This window comes from Schistocerca cancellata, chromosome 2, assembly GCF_023864275.1.
Source record: "Schistocerca cancellata isolate TAMUIC-IGC-003103 chromosome 2, iqSchCanc2.1, whole genome shotgun sequence".
NCBI lineage: Eukaryota > Metazoa > Arthropoda > Insecta > Orthoptera > Acrididae > Schistocerca > Schistocerca cancellata.
The window spans coordinates 702,828,574-702,847,119 of record NC_064627.1 but is presented as its reverse complement, the minus strand read 5'-3'; the positions used below and the strand labels follow the sequence as shown (position 1 = coordinate 702,847,119).

At 43.0% G+C, this 18,546-nt stretch overlaps 1 protein-coding gene across 1 annotated transcript in view; it reads right to left on the bottom strand.

Moving 5' to 3' along the window:
* Positions 1-7,740: 7,740 nt before the first annotated feature.
* Positions 7,741-18,546, bottom strand: part of LOC126162487 (piRNA biogenesis protein EXD1-like) — a 191,418-nt gene continuing 180,612 nt past the window's right edge. Inside the window, exon 8 of the mRNA XM_049919030.1 lies at positions 7,741-7,871. Coding sequence (XP_049774987.1) covers positions 7,794-7,871 — 78 coding nt within the window. The 3' untranslated portion in view covers positions 7,741-7,793. The remainder of the gene's footprint in view (positions 7,872-18,546) is intronic.

Genomic DNA, 18,546 nt, shown 5'->3' with positions numbered 1-18,546 from the left:
CGAAAGGATATGGGTTTTAAGGGAGAGGGTAAGGAGTCATTCCAATCCCGGGAGCGGAAAGACTTACCTTAGGGGGAAAAAAGGACAGGTATACACTCGCACACACACACATATCCATCCATACATACAAGACACAAGCAGACATTTCATCATATATATATATATATATATATAAAAAAAGAAAGATGATGAGACTTACCCAACAAAAGCGCTGGCAGGTCGATAGACACACAAATAAACACAAACATACACACAAAACTCTAGCTTTCGCAACCAACGGTTGCCTCGTCAGGAAAGAGGGAAGGAGAAGGAAAGACAAAAGGATTGGGTTTTAAGGGAGAGGGTAAGGAGTCATTCCAATCCCGGGAGCGGAAAGACTTACCTTAGGGGGAAAAAAGGACAGGTTTACACTCGCACACACACACATATCCATCCACACATACGTGGAATGTTTCCCTCTATTATATATATATATATATATATATATTTAAAAACAAAGATGATGTGACTTACCAAATGAAAGTGCTGGCAGGTCGACAGACACACAAACAAACACAAACATACACACAAAATCCAAGCTTTCGCAACCAACGGTTGCCTCGTCAGGAAAGAGGGAAGGAGAAGGAAAGACAAAAGGATATGGGTTTTAAGGGAGAGGGTAAGGAGTCATTCCAATCCCGGGAGCGGAAAGACTTACCTTAGGGGGAAAAAAGGACAGGTATACACTCGCACACACACACATATCCATCCACACATACACAGACACAAGCAGACACTTGTAAAGGCCAAACTCTTTGCCTTTACAAGTGTCTGCTTGTGTCTGTGTATGTGTGGATGGATATGTGTGTGTGTGCGAGTGTATACCTGTCCTTTTTTCCCCCTAAGGTAAGTCTTTCCGCTCCCGGGATTGGAATGACTCCTTACCCTCTCCCTTAAAACCCATATCCTTTTGTCTTTCCTTCTCCTTCCCTCTTTCCTGACGAGGCAACCGTTGGTTGCGAAAGCTTGGATTTTGTGTGTATGTTTGTGTTTGTTTGTGTGTCTGTCGACCTGCCAGCACTTTCATTTGGTAAGTCACATCATCTTTGTTTTTAAATATATTTTTCCTTCGTGGAATGTTTCCTTCTATTACAAACATATATATATATATATATATATATACCTAAAAACAAAGATGATGTGACTTACCAAATGAAAGTGCTGGCAGGTCGACAGACACACAAACGAACACAAACATACACACAAAATTCAAGCTTTCGCAACAAACTGTTGCCTCATCAGGAAAGAGGGAAGGAGAGGGAAAGACGAAAGGATGTGGGTTTTAAGGGAGAGGGTAAGGAGTCATTCCAGCCCCGGGAGCGGAAAGACTTACCTTAGGGGGAAAAAAGGACGGGTATACACTCGCACACACACACATATCCTTCCACACATATCTGTATATGTCTGTACATGTCTGTATATGTGTGGATGGATATGTGTGTGTGTGCGAGTGTATACCCGTCCTTTTTTCCCCCTAAGGTAAGTCTTTCCGCTCCCGGGACTGGAATGACTCCTTACCCTCTCCCTTAAAACCCACATCCTTTCGTCTTTCTCTCTCCTTCCCTCTTTCCTGATGAGGCAACAGTTTGTTGCGAAAGCTTGAATTTTGTGTGTATGTTTGTGTCCGTTTGTGTGTCTGTCGACCTGCCAGCACTTTCATTTGGTAAGTCACATCATCTTTGTTTTTAGGTATATTTTTCCTTCGTGGAATGTTTCCTTCTATTATAACCAAACTATATATATATATATATATATATATATATATATATATATATCCTGGGAGCAGAAAGACTTACCTTAGGGGGAAAAAAGGACAGGTATACACTTGCACACACACACACACACATATCCATCCGCACATACACAGACACAAGCAGACATTTGTAAAGGCAAAGAGTTTGGGTACAGATGTCAGTCGAGGCGGAAGTACAGAGGCAAAGATGTTGTTGAAAGACAGGTGAGGTATGAGCGGCGGCAACTTGAAATTAGCTGAGGTTGAGGCCTGGCAGATAACGAGAGGAGGGGATATACTGAAGGGCAAGTTCCCATCTCCGGATTTCTGACAGGTTGGCGTTAGTGGGAAGTATCCAGATAAGCTGGACGGTGTAACACTGTGCCGAGATGTGCTGGCCGTGCACCAAGGCATGTTTAGCCACAGGGTGATCCTCATTACCAACAAACACTGTCTGCCTGTGTCCATTCATGCGAATGGACAGTTTGTTGCTGGTCATTCCCACATAGAAAGCTTCACAGTGTAGGCAGGTCAGTTGGTAAATCACGTGGGTGCTTTCACACGTGGCTCTGCCTTTGATCGTATACACCTTCCGGGTTACAGGACTGTAGTAGGTGGTGGTGGGAGGGTGCATGGGACAGGTTTTACACTGGGGGTGGTTACAAGGGTAGGAGCCACAGGGTAGGGAAGGTGGTTTGGGGATTTCATAGGGATGAACTAAGAGGTTACGACGGTTAGGTGGACGGTGGAAAGACACTCTTGGTGGAGAGGGGAGGATTTCATGAAGGATGGATCTCATTTTAGGACAGGATTTGAGGAAGTCGTATCCCTGCTGGAGAGTCACATTCAGAGTCTGATCCAGTCCCGGAAAGTATCCTGTCACAAGTGGGGCACTTTTGTGGTTCTTCTGTGGGAGGTTCTGGGTTTGAGGGGATGAGGAAGTGGCTCTGGTTATTTGCTCCTGTACCAGGTCAGGAGGGTAGTTGCGGGATGCGAAAGCTGTTTTCACGTTGTTGGTGTAATGGTTCAGAGATTCTGGACTGGAGCCGATTCGTTTGCCACGAAGACCTAGGCTGTAGGGAAAGGACCGTTTGACGTGGAATGGGTGGCAGCTGTCATAATGGAGGTACTGTTGCTTGTTGGTGGGTTTGATGTGGACGGACGTGTGAAGCTGGCCATTGGACAGATGGAGGTCAACGTCAAGGAAAGTGACATGGGATTTGGAGTAGGACCAGGTGAATCTGATGGAACCAAAGGAGTTGAGGTTGGAGAGGACATTCTGGAGTTCTTCTTCACTGTGTGTCCAGATCATGAAGATGTCATCAATAAATCTGTACCAAACTTTGGGTTTGCACGCCTGGGTTACCAAGAAGGCTTCCTCTAAGCGACCCATGAATAGGTTGGCGTACGAGGGGGCCATCCTGGTACCCATGGCTGTTCCCTTTAATTGTTGGCATGTCTGGCCTTTAAAAGTGAAGAAGTTGTGGGTCAGGATGAAGCTGGCTACGGTAATGAGGAAAGAGGTTTTAGGTAGGGTGGCAGGTGATCGGCGTGAAAGGAAGTGCTCCATCGCAGCGAGGCCCTGGACATGCGGAATATTTGTGTATAAGGAAGTGGCATCAATGGTTACATGGATGGTTTCCGAGGGTAACAGATTGGGTAAGGATTCTAGGCGTTCGAGAAAGTGGTTGGTGTCTTTGATGGATGGGAGACTGCATGTAATGGGCTGAAGGTGTTGATCTATGTAGGCAGAGATACGTTCTGTGGGGGCTTAATAACCAGCTACAATGGGGCGGCCGGGATGATAGGGATTTGTGAATTTTAGGAAGAAGGTAGAAGGTAGGGGTGTGGGGTGTCGGTGGGGTCAGGAGGTTGATGGAGTCAGGTGAAAGGTTTTGTAGGGGGCCTAAGGTTCTGAGGATTCCTTGAAGCTCCCCCTGGACATCAGGAATGGGATTACCTTGGCAAACTTTGTATGTGGTGTTGTCTGAAAGCTGACGCAGTCCCTCAGCCACATACTCCCGACGATCAAGTACCACAGTCGTGGAACCCTTGTCCGCCGGAAGAATGACGATGGATTGGTCAGCCTTCAGATCACGGATAGCTTGGGCTTCAGCAGTGGTGATGTTGGGAGTAGGATTAAGGTTTTTTAAGAAGGATTGAGAGGCAAGGCTGGAAGTCAGAAATTCCTGGAAGGTTTGGAGAGGGTGATTTTGAGGAAGAGGAGGTGGGTCCCGCTGTGACGGAGGACGGAACTGTTCCAGGCAGGGTTCAATTTGGATAGTGTCTTGGGGAGTTGGATCATTAGGAGTAGGATTAGGATCATTTTTCTTCGTGGCAAAGTGATATTTCCAGCAGAGAGTATGAGTGTAAGACAGTAAATCTATGACGAGGGCTGTTTGGTTGAATCTGGGAGTGGGGCTGAAGGTGAGGCCTTTGGATAGGACAGAGGTTTCGGATTGGGAGAGAGGTTTGGAGGAAAGGTTAACTACTGAATTAGGGTGTTGTGGTTCCAGATTGTGTTGATTGGAATTTCGAGGTTTTGGAGGGAGTGGAGCTGGAAGTGGGAGGTTGAGTAGATGGGAGAGACTGGGTTTGTGTGCAATGAGAAGAGGTTGAGGTTTGCTGGAAAGGTTGTGAAGGGTGAGTGAGTTGCCTTTCCGGAGGTGGGAAACCAGGAGATTGGATAGTTTTTTGAGGTGGAGGGTGGCATGCTGTTCTAATTTGCGGTTGACCTGTAGGAGGATGCTCTGAATAGCCGGTGTGGATGTGGGAGAGGAAAGATTGAGGACTTTTATTAAGGATAGGAGTTGATGGGTGTGTTCGTTGGCTGAGTTGATGTGTAAGTGAAGGATTAGGTGGGTGAGGGCAATGGATTGTTCAGTTTGGAACTGGTATAGGGACTGATGGGAAGAAGGGTTGCAGCCAGAGATGGGAACTTTAAGTGTGAGGCCTTTGGGGGTAATGCCAAATTTCAGACAAGCCTGAGAAAATAAAATATGGGAGCGTAATCTGGCTAAGGCGAAGGCATGTTTGCGGAGGGAATGTAAATAAAACTTAATGGGTTCATTGTGGGGGTGTTGTGAGGGTGACATGGTATTAGAAGGTGGAAAGTGTAACATGAGGCTGAAATGAAAATGAAAATAAAAATATATGGGGAGAGACAAACGTGAACTAGAAAGCAACTGGAGATCTGGTGTGAAAAAAGGCGAAAAGTGTTGGTTAAAGCTGGGCTATGTTGATCCTGTGGTGAACTTGGGTTGGTAGACATCGATGTGCATAAAGGTTAGGTGGTTGTGTTGCCACCAAAACACGTTAAAGGGTGGAGAAATTCGGGAAAATTTCGAAAAAACTACGTGTAAATGAATTAAAAGGAGTGGTGTTGAGGTGGCAGATTATGAAAAAGGTGCTAACAATTGTCTGACGAAGAAATAATGACATTAAAACCTGTGGGAAGCGGCTAAAAATGATCAGTGATGTTGGAAAAACGGAAATGGAAATAAAGTGAAAGTTATTAGAACTAGCCGAAATGGTTGTTTAGTAGGTGAAAGGAACTGTTTGTGAACTAGAAACGGTGGTGTGAAAGTGGAAAAAATTTTTTTGGTTATGGTTTGGAAGTAGGTTACGTATTATTGAGTATATATGGGTGGGATAAAAGTGTATAGTAGATTACGGTAAAAAGGAGAAGGTGAATACAAAGTGAAACTATTGGCAAAAACAGAAAGAGAAAATAAGACGACAGAAAAGATTTCGAAATGCAACAGTGACAATAACAAACGTAATTGTTGGGTTCAAATTAATGATATGATAATAATAGAGGGAAACATTCCATATGGGAAAAATATATCTAAAAACAAAGATGGTGTGACTTACCAAACGAAAGTGCTGGCAGGTCGATAGACACACAAACAAACACAAACATACACACAAAATTCAAGCTTTCGCAACCCACGGTTACTTCATCAGGAAAGAGGGAAGGAGAGGGAAAGACGAAAGGATGTGGGTTTTAAGGGAGAGGGTAAGGAGTCATTCCAATCCCGGGAGCAGAAAGACTTACCTTAGGGGGAAAAAAGGACAGGTATACACTTGAACACACACACGCATATCCATCCGCACATACACAGACACAAGCAGACATTTGTAAAGGCAAAGAGTTTGGGCACAGGTGTCAGTCGAGGCGGAAGTACATAGGCAAAGATGTTGTTGAAAGACAGGTGAGGTATGAGCAGCGGCACCTTCAAAATAGCAGAGGTTGAGGCCTGGCGGATAACAAGAGGAGAGGATATACTGAAGGGCAAGTTCACATCTCCGGAGTTGACAGGTTGGTGTTAGTGGGAAGTATCCAAATAACCCGGACGGTGTAACACTGTGCCAAGATGTGCTGGCCGTGCACCAAGGCTTATTTAGCCACAGGGTGATCCTCATTACCAACAAACACTGTCTGCCTGTGTCCATTCAAGCGAATGGACAGTTTGTTGCTGGTTATTCCCACATAGAAAGCTTCACAGTGTAGGCAGGTCAATTGGTAAATCATGTGGGTGCTTTCACACGTGGCTCTGCCTTTGATCATGTACACCTTCCAGGTTACAGGACTGTAGTAGGTGGTGGTGGGAGGGTGCATGGGACAGGTTTTACACCGGGGGTGGTTACAGGGGTAGGAGCCACAGGGTAGGGAAGGTGGTTTGGGGATTTCATAGGGATGAACTAAGAGGTTACGAAGGTTAGGTGGATGGCGGAAAGACACTCTTGGTGGAGAGGGGAGGATTTCATGAAGGATGGATCTCATTTCAAGGCAGGATTTGAGGAAGTCGTATCCCTGCTGGAGAGCCACATTCAGAGTCTGATCCAGTCCCAGAAAGTATCCTGTCACAAGTGGGGCACTTTTGTGGTTCTTCTGTGGGAGGTTCTGGGTTTGAGGGGATGAGGAAGTGGCTCTGGTTATTTGCTTCTGTACCAGGTCGGGAGGGTAGTTGCGGGATGCGAAAGCTGTTTTCAGGTTGTTGGTGTAATGGTTCAGGGATTCCGGACTGGAGCAGATTCGTTTGCCACGAAGACCTAGGCTGCATGGAAGGGACCATTTGATGTGGAATGGGTGGCAGCTGTCATAATGGAGGTACTGTTGCTTGTTGGTGGGTTTGATGTGGATGGACGTATATTTTAAGGCGAGATGACAATGATTTCTGCAGTGCAGATGCGCACCAGGCTTGAACTCTTACTGGAATCAACAAAATGCCATGAGTAGCATGGATAATGGGCAGAGGGCAGTACATTAGTAGTGTATAAATAAGCTGAGAATTTGGGTCTGATGGGAGGGCTAGGTTAGTCCAGCCAGTTGTAATCACAACTGTGTCTGGATGGCTTAGGGTTCAGAGCATCTGCTTAACAGGCTCAAATCCCAGTTCCACTCAAATTTTCAACTTGATCCATTGTTTTAAATCAATGCCCACTTGTAACCAATGTTTGTAAATGCTTTGTGTCTACCCAAGTTATAGTAGGTTTACAAAGTGTTGTGGCAAGCTGTCAAATAAGGTGTTTGTCCCTTGACAATGCACCAGCTCATTCTGCACAGAACACAAGTCACACAAGCTGCTTCTTTCAACAGTTAAATTTTCCCTCATATCCTGTATTCTCCTCACAATGTCAAATGTGTGTTCTTTCAGTGAATTGTTCCAGTGCAAGGTGATTCTTTAATACATATTTTGGTTTAGGATAGAATGTGTCTGAATGAAGTCAGGACAATAGATATTTTGTTTTAGATGAATCCCGAGGATTCTTTTCAGTGCCTTTTCCTTTATGTGGCACAAACAAAATAGTATTTGTAAAATACACAAAGCAGCAGAAGTACTCTGTGAAGCGCCATCAGAATCAGAAAAGCATTTTCTCTAATGTTAACTTTATTGAAATCTTAGCAAAATAATGAAAAATTCTATTTTTGTTTTTGAAGTTTTATAACTTTACACAAACATTTATGATTGAGACAAGTTATTGATTTCTATTTTGTATGTCTTTGGTATCTTGTTGCTCATACATAATATCCAGAACCACCACGAACCATATGCATCACTTCCAGCATATCAGAAGGCACCATGAATATTTTTGGCTGAAAAATATAACATATAAACTTACAAGAATGATGCAGTAAAATACAGATAGCTCATTAATTAATAAATCATAATAATGATTAAAAAAAAAAAAAAACACACACACACACACACACACACACACACACAGCATGTGTCAAATAATGCTAAATCAGCATATGATACTACTTCTAAAACAATGCCTGACTAAAAAGTAGTTATGAAGAAATTTAGACCACAAGTGGACAAAATACAACTACTATTTTTATAAATGGGCTATTGGATGTGTTTGCACAACCTTGTTAGCAAAATGTGGAATGTATCTGCTTCTGTAATTTCTACCTTTAATCTGGGTTAATAGGTTTCCCTTGTAGCCATCAGCAGTATCAAGATAGTTAATAACATATTTTCCTAAATCTGTTACTTCATTACAAAAATTATCATTTTTTTAAATAACTGTTTACCATTAGTGCTCAAAATTACAACAATCACTCATTAAATAAGTGCGACAACTTGGTGATGGTTCTGACATGGTGACAGTTGTCTTCTTAGCTTCATGACAACAATGCTTCAGCAGTTCAGTTGTTCAGCATCTGCTTTTCTGGAAGACTGATGTTCTCTTTCAGTGAACTGTTATCATAACGTTTCAGTGTGACGGATGATGAAAAAAGCAGGAAAATGGATACCAGTATCTATAATTCAACAATGAGTGAACAACTTCTTCTTCTACTTTTCTTCTCTCTCTCTCTCTCTCTCTCTCTCTCTCTCTCTCAACAAGTGTTGGTGATAACATTGCATATTTAATTTACAATGAAGACATAGCAGTTTTCCAATAAAGCTATCTAAAATGACATTTTGAAACAGAATATCAGGGGTATTTGCAAGGACACAAAATGATGGTTCAATTGAAAAAACAACATCATCTTTTAATCAGAACAAAATAACCATGAAGCAGTTAGGTTAGTTTTTTTGCGGCATATAAACAGGGAGGGGAGGAGTAGAAGAAGAGGAAGAAGAAGGGGTACTTTGGCAAACAGGGAGTTCTTCAAGAAATGTACACTTAATGCAACTGAAATCATCTGTCAAGACAACAATGTGCTCAACTGAGGACAAAGAAATGAATATGAACAACAAATTGGTTAACTGTAAGCAATCTGACTGATAGTCTACAAGGGGTAAAAATACGGGCATAACTAACACTGTGAAAGTGCTTCTTTTTGTCTATGGCTACATCTACATCCATACTTCGCAAGCCACCTGACGGTGTGTGGCGGAGGGTACCTTGAGTACCTCTATCGGTTCTCCCTTCTATTCCAGTCTCATATTGTTCATGGAAAGAAGGATAGTTGGTATACCTCTGTGTGGGCTCTTATCTATCTGATTTTATCCTCATGGTCTCTTTGTGAGATATACTTAGGAGGGAGCAATATACTGCTTGACTCCTCGATGAAGGTGTGTTCTCGAAACTTCAACAAAAGCCTATACCGAGCTACTGAGCGTCTCTCTTGCAGAGTCTTCCACTGGAGCCATCTGGCATCTGCTTTACCAATGATTAATTTTGTACGGTCATACCATTTTAAATCACTCCTAATGTCTATTCCCAAATAATTTATGGAATTAACTGCTTCCAGTTGCTGACCTGCTATACTGTAGCTAAATGATAAAGGATCTTTCTTTCTATGTATTCACAGTACATTACACTTGTCTACATTGAGATTCAATTGCAATTTCCTGCACCATGCGTCAATTTGTTGCAGATCCTCCTGCATTTCAGTACAATTTTCCATTGTTACAACCTCTCGATATACTACAGCATCATCCGCAAAAAGCCTCAGTGAACTTCCGATGTTATCCACTAGGTCATTTATATATATTGGAATAGCAACGGTCCTACAACACGCACACCTGAAATCACTCTTACTTCGGAAGACTTCTCTCCATTGAGAATGACATGCCACATTCCGTTATCTAGGAACTCTTCAATCCAATCACCCAATTGGTCTGATAGTCCATATGCTCTTACTTTTTTCATTAAACGACTGTGGGGAACTGTATCAAATGCCTTGCGGAAGTCAAGAAACACGGCATCTACCCGGGAACCTGTGTCTATGGCCCTCTGAGTTTCGTGGACGAATAGCGCGAGCTGGGCTTCACACGATCGTCTTTTTCGAAACCCATGATGATTCCTACAGAGTAGATTTCTAGTCTCCATAAAAGTCATTATACTTGAACATAATATGTGTTTCAAAATTCTACAACTGATCGACGTTAGAGATATAGCTCTATAGTTCTGCACATCTGTTTGACGTCCCTTCTTGAAAACAGGGATGACATGTGCCCTTTTCCAATCTTCTGGAACGCTATGCTCTTCTAGAGACCTACAGTACATCGCTTCCTGTACTCTGTGTAAAATCGAGCTGGTATCCCATCAGGTCCTGCTGTCTTTCCTCTTTTGAACAATTTTTAATTGTTTTTCTATTCCTCTGTCATCTAGTTCGATATCTACCATTTTGTCATCTGTGCAACAATCTAGAGAAGGAACTACAGAGCAGTCTTCCTCTGTGAAACAGCTCTGGAAAAAGACATTTAGTATTTTGAACTTTAGTCTGTCACCCTCTCTTTCAGTACCATTTTGGTCACAGAGTGTCTGGACATTTTGTTATGATCCACCTACCGCTTTGACATAAGACCAAAATTTCTTAGGATTTTCTGCCAAGTCAGTACATAGAACTTTACCTTCGAATTCGTTGAATGCCTCTCGCATAACCCTCATCACACTACATTTCGCTTCGTGTAATTTTTGTTTGCCTCCAAGGCTTTGGGTATGTTTATGTTTGCTGTGAAGTTCCCTTTGCTCCCATAGCAGTTTTCTAACTCATTTATTGTACCACGGTGGCTCTTTTCCATCTCTTATGATCTTGCTGGGCACAAACTCATCTAATGCATATTGTACGATGGTTTTGAACTTTGTCCACTGATCCTCAACACTATCTGTACTTGAGATAAGAATTTTGTGTTGTGCCATCAAGTACTCTGAAATCTGCTTTTTGTCACTTTTGCTAAACAGAATAATTTTCCTACCTTTTTTTAATATTCTTATTTACAGCTGAAATCACCGATGCTATAACTGCTTTATGATTGCTGATTCTCTGTTCTGCGTTAACTGTTTCAAATAGTTCGAGTCTGTTTGTCACCAGAAGGTCTAATACGTTATTGCCACGAGTTGGTTCTCTGTTGAACTGCTCAAGGTAGTTTTCAGATAATGCACTTAACTAAAATTGACTGGATTCTTTGTACCTGCCACCCGTTTGAGTCTCCCAGTCTATATCTGGTAAATTAAAATCTCCATCCAAAACTATAACGTGGTCGGGAAATCTACTTGAAATATTTTCAAAATTTTCCTTCAGGTGTTCTGCCACAACAGCTGCTGAGCCAGGGGGTCTATAGAGACATCCAATTGCTGAGTTTAGAATTTCCTTGCTGTTTACGTCTGGTTTCAGCCAACTTTCCATCCCTAGTACTATGTGGGCATTGTGACTGTTTATTAATGAGACCAGTTCTGGGACCTTTCTATAGACGCTCCTGCAGTTTACTATTACCACATTAATATTGTCATTCCCTGTTGTATTTTCCCTACTGCTACCTTGTCGCGTCTCTGGAGGCATCTTGTCGGGCCTATGGAGGGAATTCTCTAACCTAGAAGACCCATATGTGCACTCCACATGTACTCCGCTACCCTTATAGCCACTTCCTGCATATAGTGCATGCCTGACCTATTCAGAGGGACCCTACATTTCTCCATCCGATAGCGGAAGTCAAGAAATTTGCACCCCAGATCTCTGCAGAATCGTCTGAGCCTCTGGTTTAAGCCTTCCACTCAGCTCCAAACCAGAGGACTGCAATCTGTTCTGGGAACAACAGTACAAATAGTTAGCTCAGATTCCACACCCCAAGCGAGGCTATCCGCCTTCACCAACTCCGCCAACCACCTGTATGAACTGAGGATGACCTCTGAACCCAGATAGCAGTAGTCATTGGTGCCGACATGAGCAACAATTTGCAGTCGGGTGTACCCAGTGCTCCCTATCGCCACCGGCAGGGCCTCTTCCACATCTCGGATGAGACCACCCGGCAAGCAGACAGAGTGAACACTGACCTTCTTCCCCGACCTTTCCGCTATTTCCCTAAGGGGCTCCGTCACCTGCCTAACATTGGAGCTCCCAATCACTAATTGACCCTCCACCTCGTGCGACATCGTGAACGCTGTTGAACCCACCATTCCCCTTGGGGAGAGGGTGGCCCAACCATGTCCGGTACCCGCAAAGATGTCTGGACAGCACAGACCACGGGTGAAGCATGTAACACCTGGGGTGTACCATGTGACGTGCGCGACTCCCCACTGCCGCTATACTCTGAGGCAGCAGCCTGAAGATGGCTGACCACAGCCATCAGCATGTTCAGCTGTTCACGAGCAGTGGCCAACTCCTCCTGCATCCGTACACAGCAGTCACACATCCTATCCATCCTAAGAAATCAACAATTTACTGTAGAGAGTTAAGTAATCAACTTTTAACTAGACTGCTAATTCATTAAAGGCAGCTGATAGCTGACTAAACTGTGGTTACTAGACACTTCTTGTTGGAAACAATGAAAATAAGCACTAACTGTCTCTGGACTGTATTCAAAACAAACACGAAATCTATGGAACACTATTACCAGTACTTGAAAATTAAAGCTTCTTAAAGCAAAAACACATTGAAAAAGAAGTGACAAGTAAGAACAATGCAGTTAATACTTAAATTTACGTAGCTTGTTGCACAGGAGATGTGAAGCAGATGGCAGTTACGATGACACTGTCCAAGGCATTAATGATGACTTTGATACAACCCACCACCCACTTAGGAGTCAGTAAAAAAACCATAACAGAGGAAGAACTTTTTTATTATAGTAAAAGAGTGCATCAAGAAGGAAGATTTTCTACAGTGAAAGTTTTGGAGCAGTTGGACTTCAAATGGGAATGTCAACTGAATAGGCTATATTTACGTTAACAAGCAATATACTAGAATCAATAAATCAGGAATAAGTTGTGACTCTTCCACCATAATCTCAGAAGATGCAGATGATATCAGTATAGGACTAATGAAATTTCTGGAAACATTAACAGGGGGCTGAAAGCAAATACACTCCTGGAAACTGAAATAAGAACACCATGAATTCATTGTCCCAGGAAGGGGAAACTTTATTGACACATTCCTGGGGTCAGATACATCACATGATCACACTGACAGAACCACAGGCACATAGACACAGGCAACAGAGCATGCACAATGTCAGCACTAGTACAGTGTATATCCACCTTTCGCAGCAATGCAGGCTGCTATTCTCCCATGGAGACGATCGTAGAGATGCTGGATGTAGTCCTGTGGAATGCCTTGCCATGCCATTTCCACCTGGCGCCTCAGTTGGACCAGCGTTCGTGCTGGACGTGCAGACCGCATGAGACGACGCTTCATCCAGTCCCAAACATGCTCAATGGGGGACAGATCCGGAGATCTTGCTGGCCAGGGTAGTTGACTTACACCTTCTAGAGCACGTTGGGTGGCACGGGATACATGCGGACGTGCATTGTTCTGTTGGAACAGCAAGTTCCCTTGCCGGTCTAGGAATGGTAGAACGATGGGTTCGATGACGGTTTGGATGTACCGTGCACTATTCAGTGTCCCCTCGACGATCACCACTGGTGTACGGCCAGTGTAGGAGATCACTCCCCACACCATGATGCCAGGTGTCGGCCCTGTGTGCCTCGGTCGTATGCAGTCCTGATTGTGGCGCTCACCTGCACGGCGCCAAACACGCATACGACCATCATTGGCACCAAGGCAGAAGCGACTCTCATCGCTGAAGACGACACGTCTCCATTCGTCCCTCCATTCACGCCTGTCGCGACACCACTGGAGGCGGGCTGCACGATGTTGGGGTGTGAGCGGAAGACGGCCTAACGGTGTGCGGGACCGTAGCCCAGCTTCATGGAGACGGTTGCGAATGGTCCTCGCCGATACCCCAGGAGCAACAGTGTCCCTAATTTGCTGGGAAGTGGCGGTGCGGTCCCCTACGGCACTGCGTAGGATCCTACGGTCTTGGCGTGCATCCGTGCGTTGCTGCGGTCCGGTCCCAGGTCGACGGGCACGTGCACCTTCCGCCGACAACTGGCGACAACATCGATGTACTGTGGAGACCTCACGCCCCACGTGTTGAGCAATTCGGCGGTACATCCACCCGGCCTCCCGCATGCCCACTATACGCCCTCGCTCAAAGTCCGTCAACTGCACATACGGTTCACGTCCACGCTGTCACGGCATACTAACAGTGTTAAAGACTGTGATGGAGCTCCGTATGCCACGGCAAACTGGCTGACACTGACGGCGGCGGTGCACAAATGCTGCTCAGCTAGCGCCATTCGACGGCCAACACCGCGGTTCCTGGTGTGTCCGCTGTGCCGTGCGTGTGATCATTGCTTGTACAGCCCTCTCGCAGTGTCCGGAGCAAGTATGGTGGGTCTGACACACCGGTGCCAATGTGTTCTTTTTTCCATTTCCAGGAGTGTAGATTATAATTGAATTTTGACATGACTCAGTGCTTACAGTTCAGTACTTCTCCTACATCGCTACAAGCTATAAAAATAAGATTCCCAAACAATAAAATATGAGTAGTAAATAATTTAGGTGTAAAGGAGACTACTCACTGAATAACAGAGGTGTTGAGTCATTAACAAGCATATATTAGAGAGAAAGAAAACTTGTTAGCTTTCCAAATACATCCATTAAGTCCTTTAACAGGATAGAGCATATGCATGTCTGTGCCCACACACACACACACACACACACACACACACACACACACACATGCTGGGATTGTATATTGGCAGGTGAGGTAGGGGCTGTGTCACGTGGGGTATGCAGAGGGACAGAGATTTGTGAAGCACGAATTGGGAATGAGTAGCTAGTAGCTTTGAGGAAAGCTGCACTTTTTGTGGCTAGGAATAAAAGAGGGAGAGGTGGCAATTCTAGGCATGTGGTATACTGGGACCAGAGCCAGTGATGTATGGTACACATTGAGGGTGACGTGGAAGTATGGATTGGGAGGGGGTGATGAGACAGAGGATGGGCATAGGAAACTATTGGGTAAGTGTATCCCCTTTCTCACACCTCTTTGAGCACTTGCTTTTCCATCTAATATCTCTATCTCTGTATCACTCACCCACATCATGTGCCCACCCATGTGACTGATTTCATTACTTTTCTAATAGGTGGATCTTTACAAACAGCGTTCAGCTCATAAATGTACCTCCCCCTCCTCCTCCATCTTCCATTTTCACAGGTGAAGTATCTTTCATTCAAAGGCATCCAGCATTGCAATATCTTTTGATGCTAATGACCAAGTTTCCACAGCAAATGTAAGCATTAATCTTATGTGTTTTATAAATGTTTGATTTGGTGATTTAAATTAAGAGCCTTCACAAAAATAATTACATGGTCATTTTTTCTCATTGTTGCTTGTAACATATTTGTACATGCCATTCAGCTTAATAAATGATACACACTTGCAGTTGGATTTTATTCAGTATACTCACACAGTTCACGCAATGGTTATATGAAAGTAATACTATTTTATCACTGGGGTGGTTTTTGTGCCACACTTATTTTCTGATTGTTTATGTCCTTCAAGATTGTGCACTACACTGTTAACAGGTTCCGTGCTTTTACCATTAGAAGAATTTAATTTGTGAGTGGATCCTGAAACTACCATTGTAATATATTTATTTTCCAAGAACTGTGATATTCTAGGTCCAATCTTCTTTTGTTGAAACTTCCCACATTTATATTTTAAGGTTATATTCTCTTTAGTTAAAACTGAAACAATTTCAATTTCATAATCTATATTTTGAAGCTAAATCTTTGTTGGCATATGTAAATAATTTATAGATCAGATTTACACTTACGGAAATATAATAAAACATTGTTTTGCATTTTAATCACATAATACCTTTAGTATGTTTTTTCTTTCAGTAACACGTCCTAAATTCATCACTTTTTCCGTTATGCAGGTATGCTCATGAAACAACATTGACACTGTATGGGGTATCTCATAACCATGTTTATAGCTTTTTTTCTCACTTACTTTCAAAATTATGTAACACGAGATACATATTTCATTATTATAAACTTTCAGTTTTTCACAAATTGAACACTTTTTTTCTTATCATGAGTTACATCTTACATTTAGTGCTATTTTAAATATCATTCCTCTTAATTTCTGCACTCTGATGCTATAGCACCCTTATGGTCACAGTTTCACTCCTCTATGTAACTGATTCAGAAGTTCACCTGGTTAGTTACTTGGAGATCTAAGACATAGCCAGAACAGCGTCATGTGAATCTCTATTCTTGGTACCACAGTCTACAGCTGGCAAGTTCAAATCTGCCTTTATTACAATAGTGCAATCTGAAAATTTACCCATAATATTCTCCATTCACCTCTAAAGCTCCTATGGCAAGTGGTGTACACAGAAGAAAGAAAGATTAGGGTTTAATATCACCACAGCAGTTGGTAGCTTAAACACTTGGGCCAGAATAACGTCTAAACTTTAACTCAGCAATTCCTAATTGCACCATGAGTGAAGTGTGTACCATTACCTGCTGTCACTTATGGAAAACAACAGACTCATCAACAATTTCTGTGGGTATAATGTGGTTTAGGGAAATTAAATATCAGCAAACTATGTTATGATGACTGGCACAAACATGGACATATTAGAATGGCTGATTCCCAAAGATCCCTATTCTATAGTTCATAAAGTGCTTCAATTGTATGCAGAACTTACTCAAATAGTGCAAGCTCAAACTTTTGAAAACTCAGTGCTGAATGAATGCCAAAATTGTTAAGCGATGAGCACAAAAAAAATCTGATTCAGGTGGCTGGGGATTTCTTAGCTCAAGCTGGATTGGCTGATTCACTCAATTTACCACTCAACAATTTACTTCCGTAGCAAAGTGGTTAGTGTGGCTGACTGCCATGCAGGGGGCCCAGGTTCGATTCCAGGCCAGGTTGGAGATTTTATTCACTTGAGGAGTATGTGTTGTGCTGTATTCATCATCATTTCATCATCATCAACGCAGAAGTCATGAAGTAGTGTCACATGAAAACAGCTGCACTAGGCAGCTGAACAGCGTCAGATGGGGTCTCCCAGTCAAGAATGCCATATGGTCATTTCATTTCCCTGCTTAACTGTTGATAAAGTGCTAGGTAAAATTGTACAAGACATAAACTGTGTAATCAAATGTCTGAAAATTTTGCACTCAGAGAATTCTGAGATGGTTAAGCTGGTTAGTTAGTTACTTAGTCAGTTAGCAATCAGCCCAGAAGAATTCTCATTCAGTTGGCCTGGTATTTTCTACATCATTATCAGTGTGGGGAGGGCGGGGGGGAATAACTCCTCTATTCTACTGTGATGGGGAGTGGAATGTGAGGGCTGTTGCACACTGTAATTGAAAAGGTGACTGATGTAGTGATGAAATAATGGTGCCCCATAGGAAAAGAAACAGATAGGTAAAACAGTCCATGTCCAAAATTCATGAGAATATTCTTTTATCATGGGTAAGGGATTTTGTTAATTATGTTTTTAATTCCAATGCAATCCATAAATCTGTACACATATTGGCTCCAATATATCATTCACAAATTGATGAAGATTCTGTGTTTGATGCACAATAGTGCGAGACCTCACACTAACATGTAAAATGGTTTAGATGTAAACAATTTCCATTGGGACACACTGAACCATCATGGCTACATCTCAGTTCTTACATACCAAAGCCTAATCCTGTATCTTGTCCTCCCCCCTCCCACCATTTAAACCATTATCACCATTTGCAAAGTCAATTGGTATGGTTGTACACACTCAAATAACTTCCTTGTGTACAGTCAGTAAGAACAATGTGGTGTATTGAAACTGTTTAGCATTGCCACACATTAATGCCTCCTAAAATGCCAGGATCCTCACTAATGCAGAGTAGTTTTTATAAATAACAGTAAAAGCTGCAAATATGCAACTGTAGTTTCATGTTACAATATTAATTACACAACTTCACAGTATGTGCCATCTGTATCCTACCCACCAACACCAGCTTTTCTGAATTGCTCAGGTGGGAACTCTCCCCACAATATATCCTACATTCCCATGTTTGATTTTTGCCTGACGACTTTTGTTTGATTGTACTTTCATGTTGCAGTTCATAAAAGCAGTCGTGTTGTCTGTGGGCTAAGCTGCAACCACTGTGCTGCATTCTACATGGGCATGACAATCAACAAGCTATCTGTCAGCATGAAAGGCCAGAATGGCCACCGACAAATTGTGGCCAAGAAACAGCTGCACCATCCAGTTGCATGACATTCTCCATTTCAATGACAGCTTCACAGCCTGTGCCATCTGGATCCTTCCCACCAACACCAGCTTTTCAGAATTGCACAGGTGGAAACTCTCTCCACAATATATCCTACATTCTTGTAACCCTCCTGGCCTCAACCCCCTACCTGTTCCCATTCCATCACAAAACAGCTTGCCATTCCACCTACACACCCACAGTCTTTCTACTTATTACTTATCCCCCCCCCCCCCAATCTGTCTAACCTCCCGAC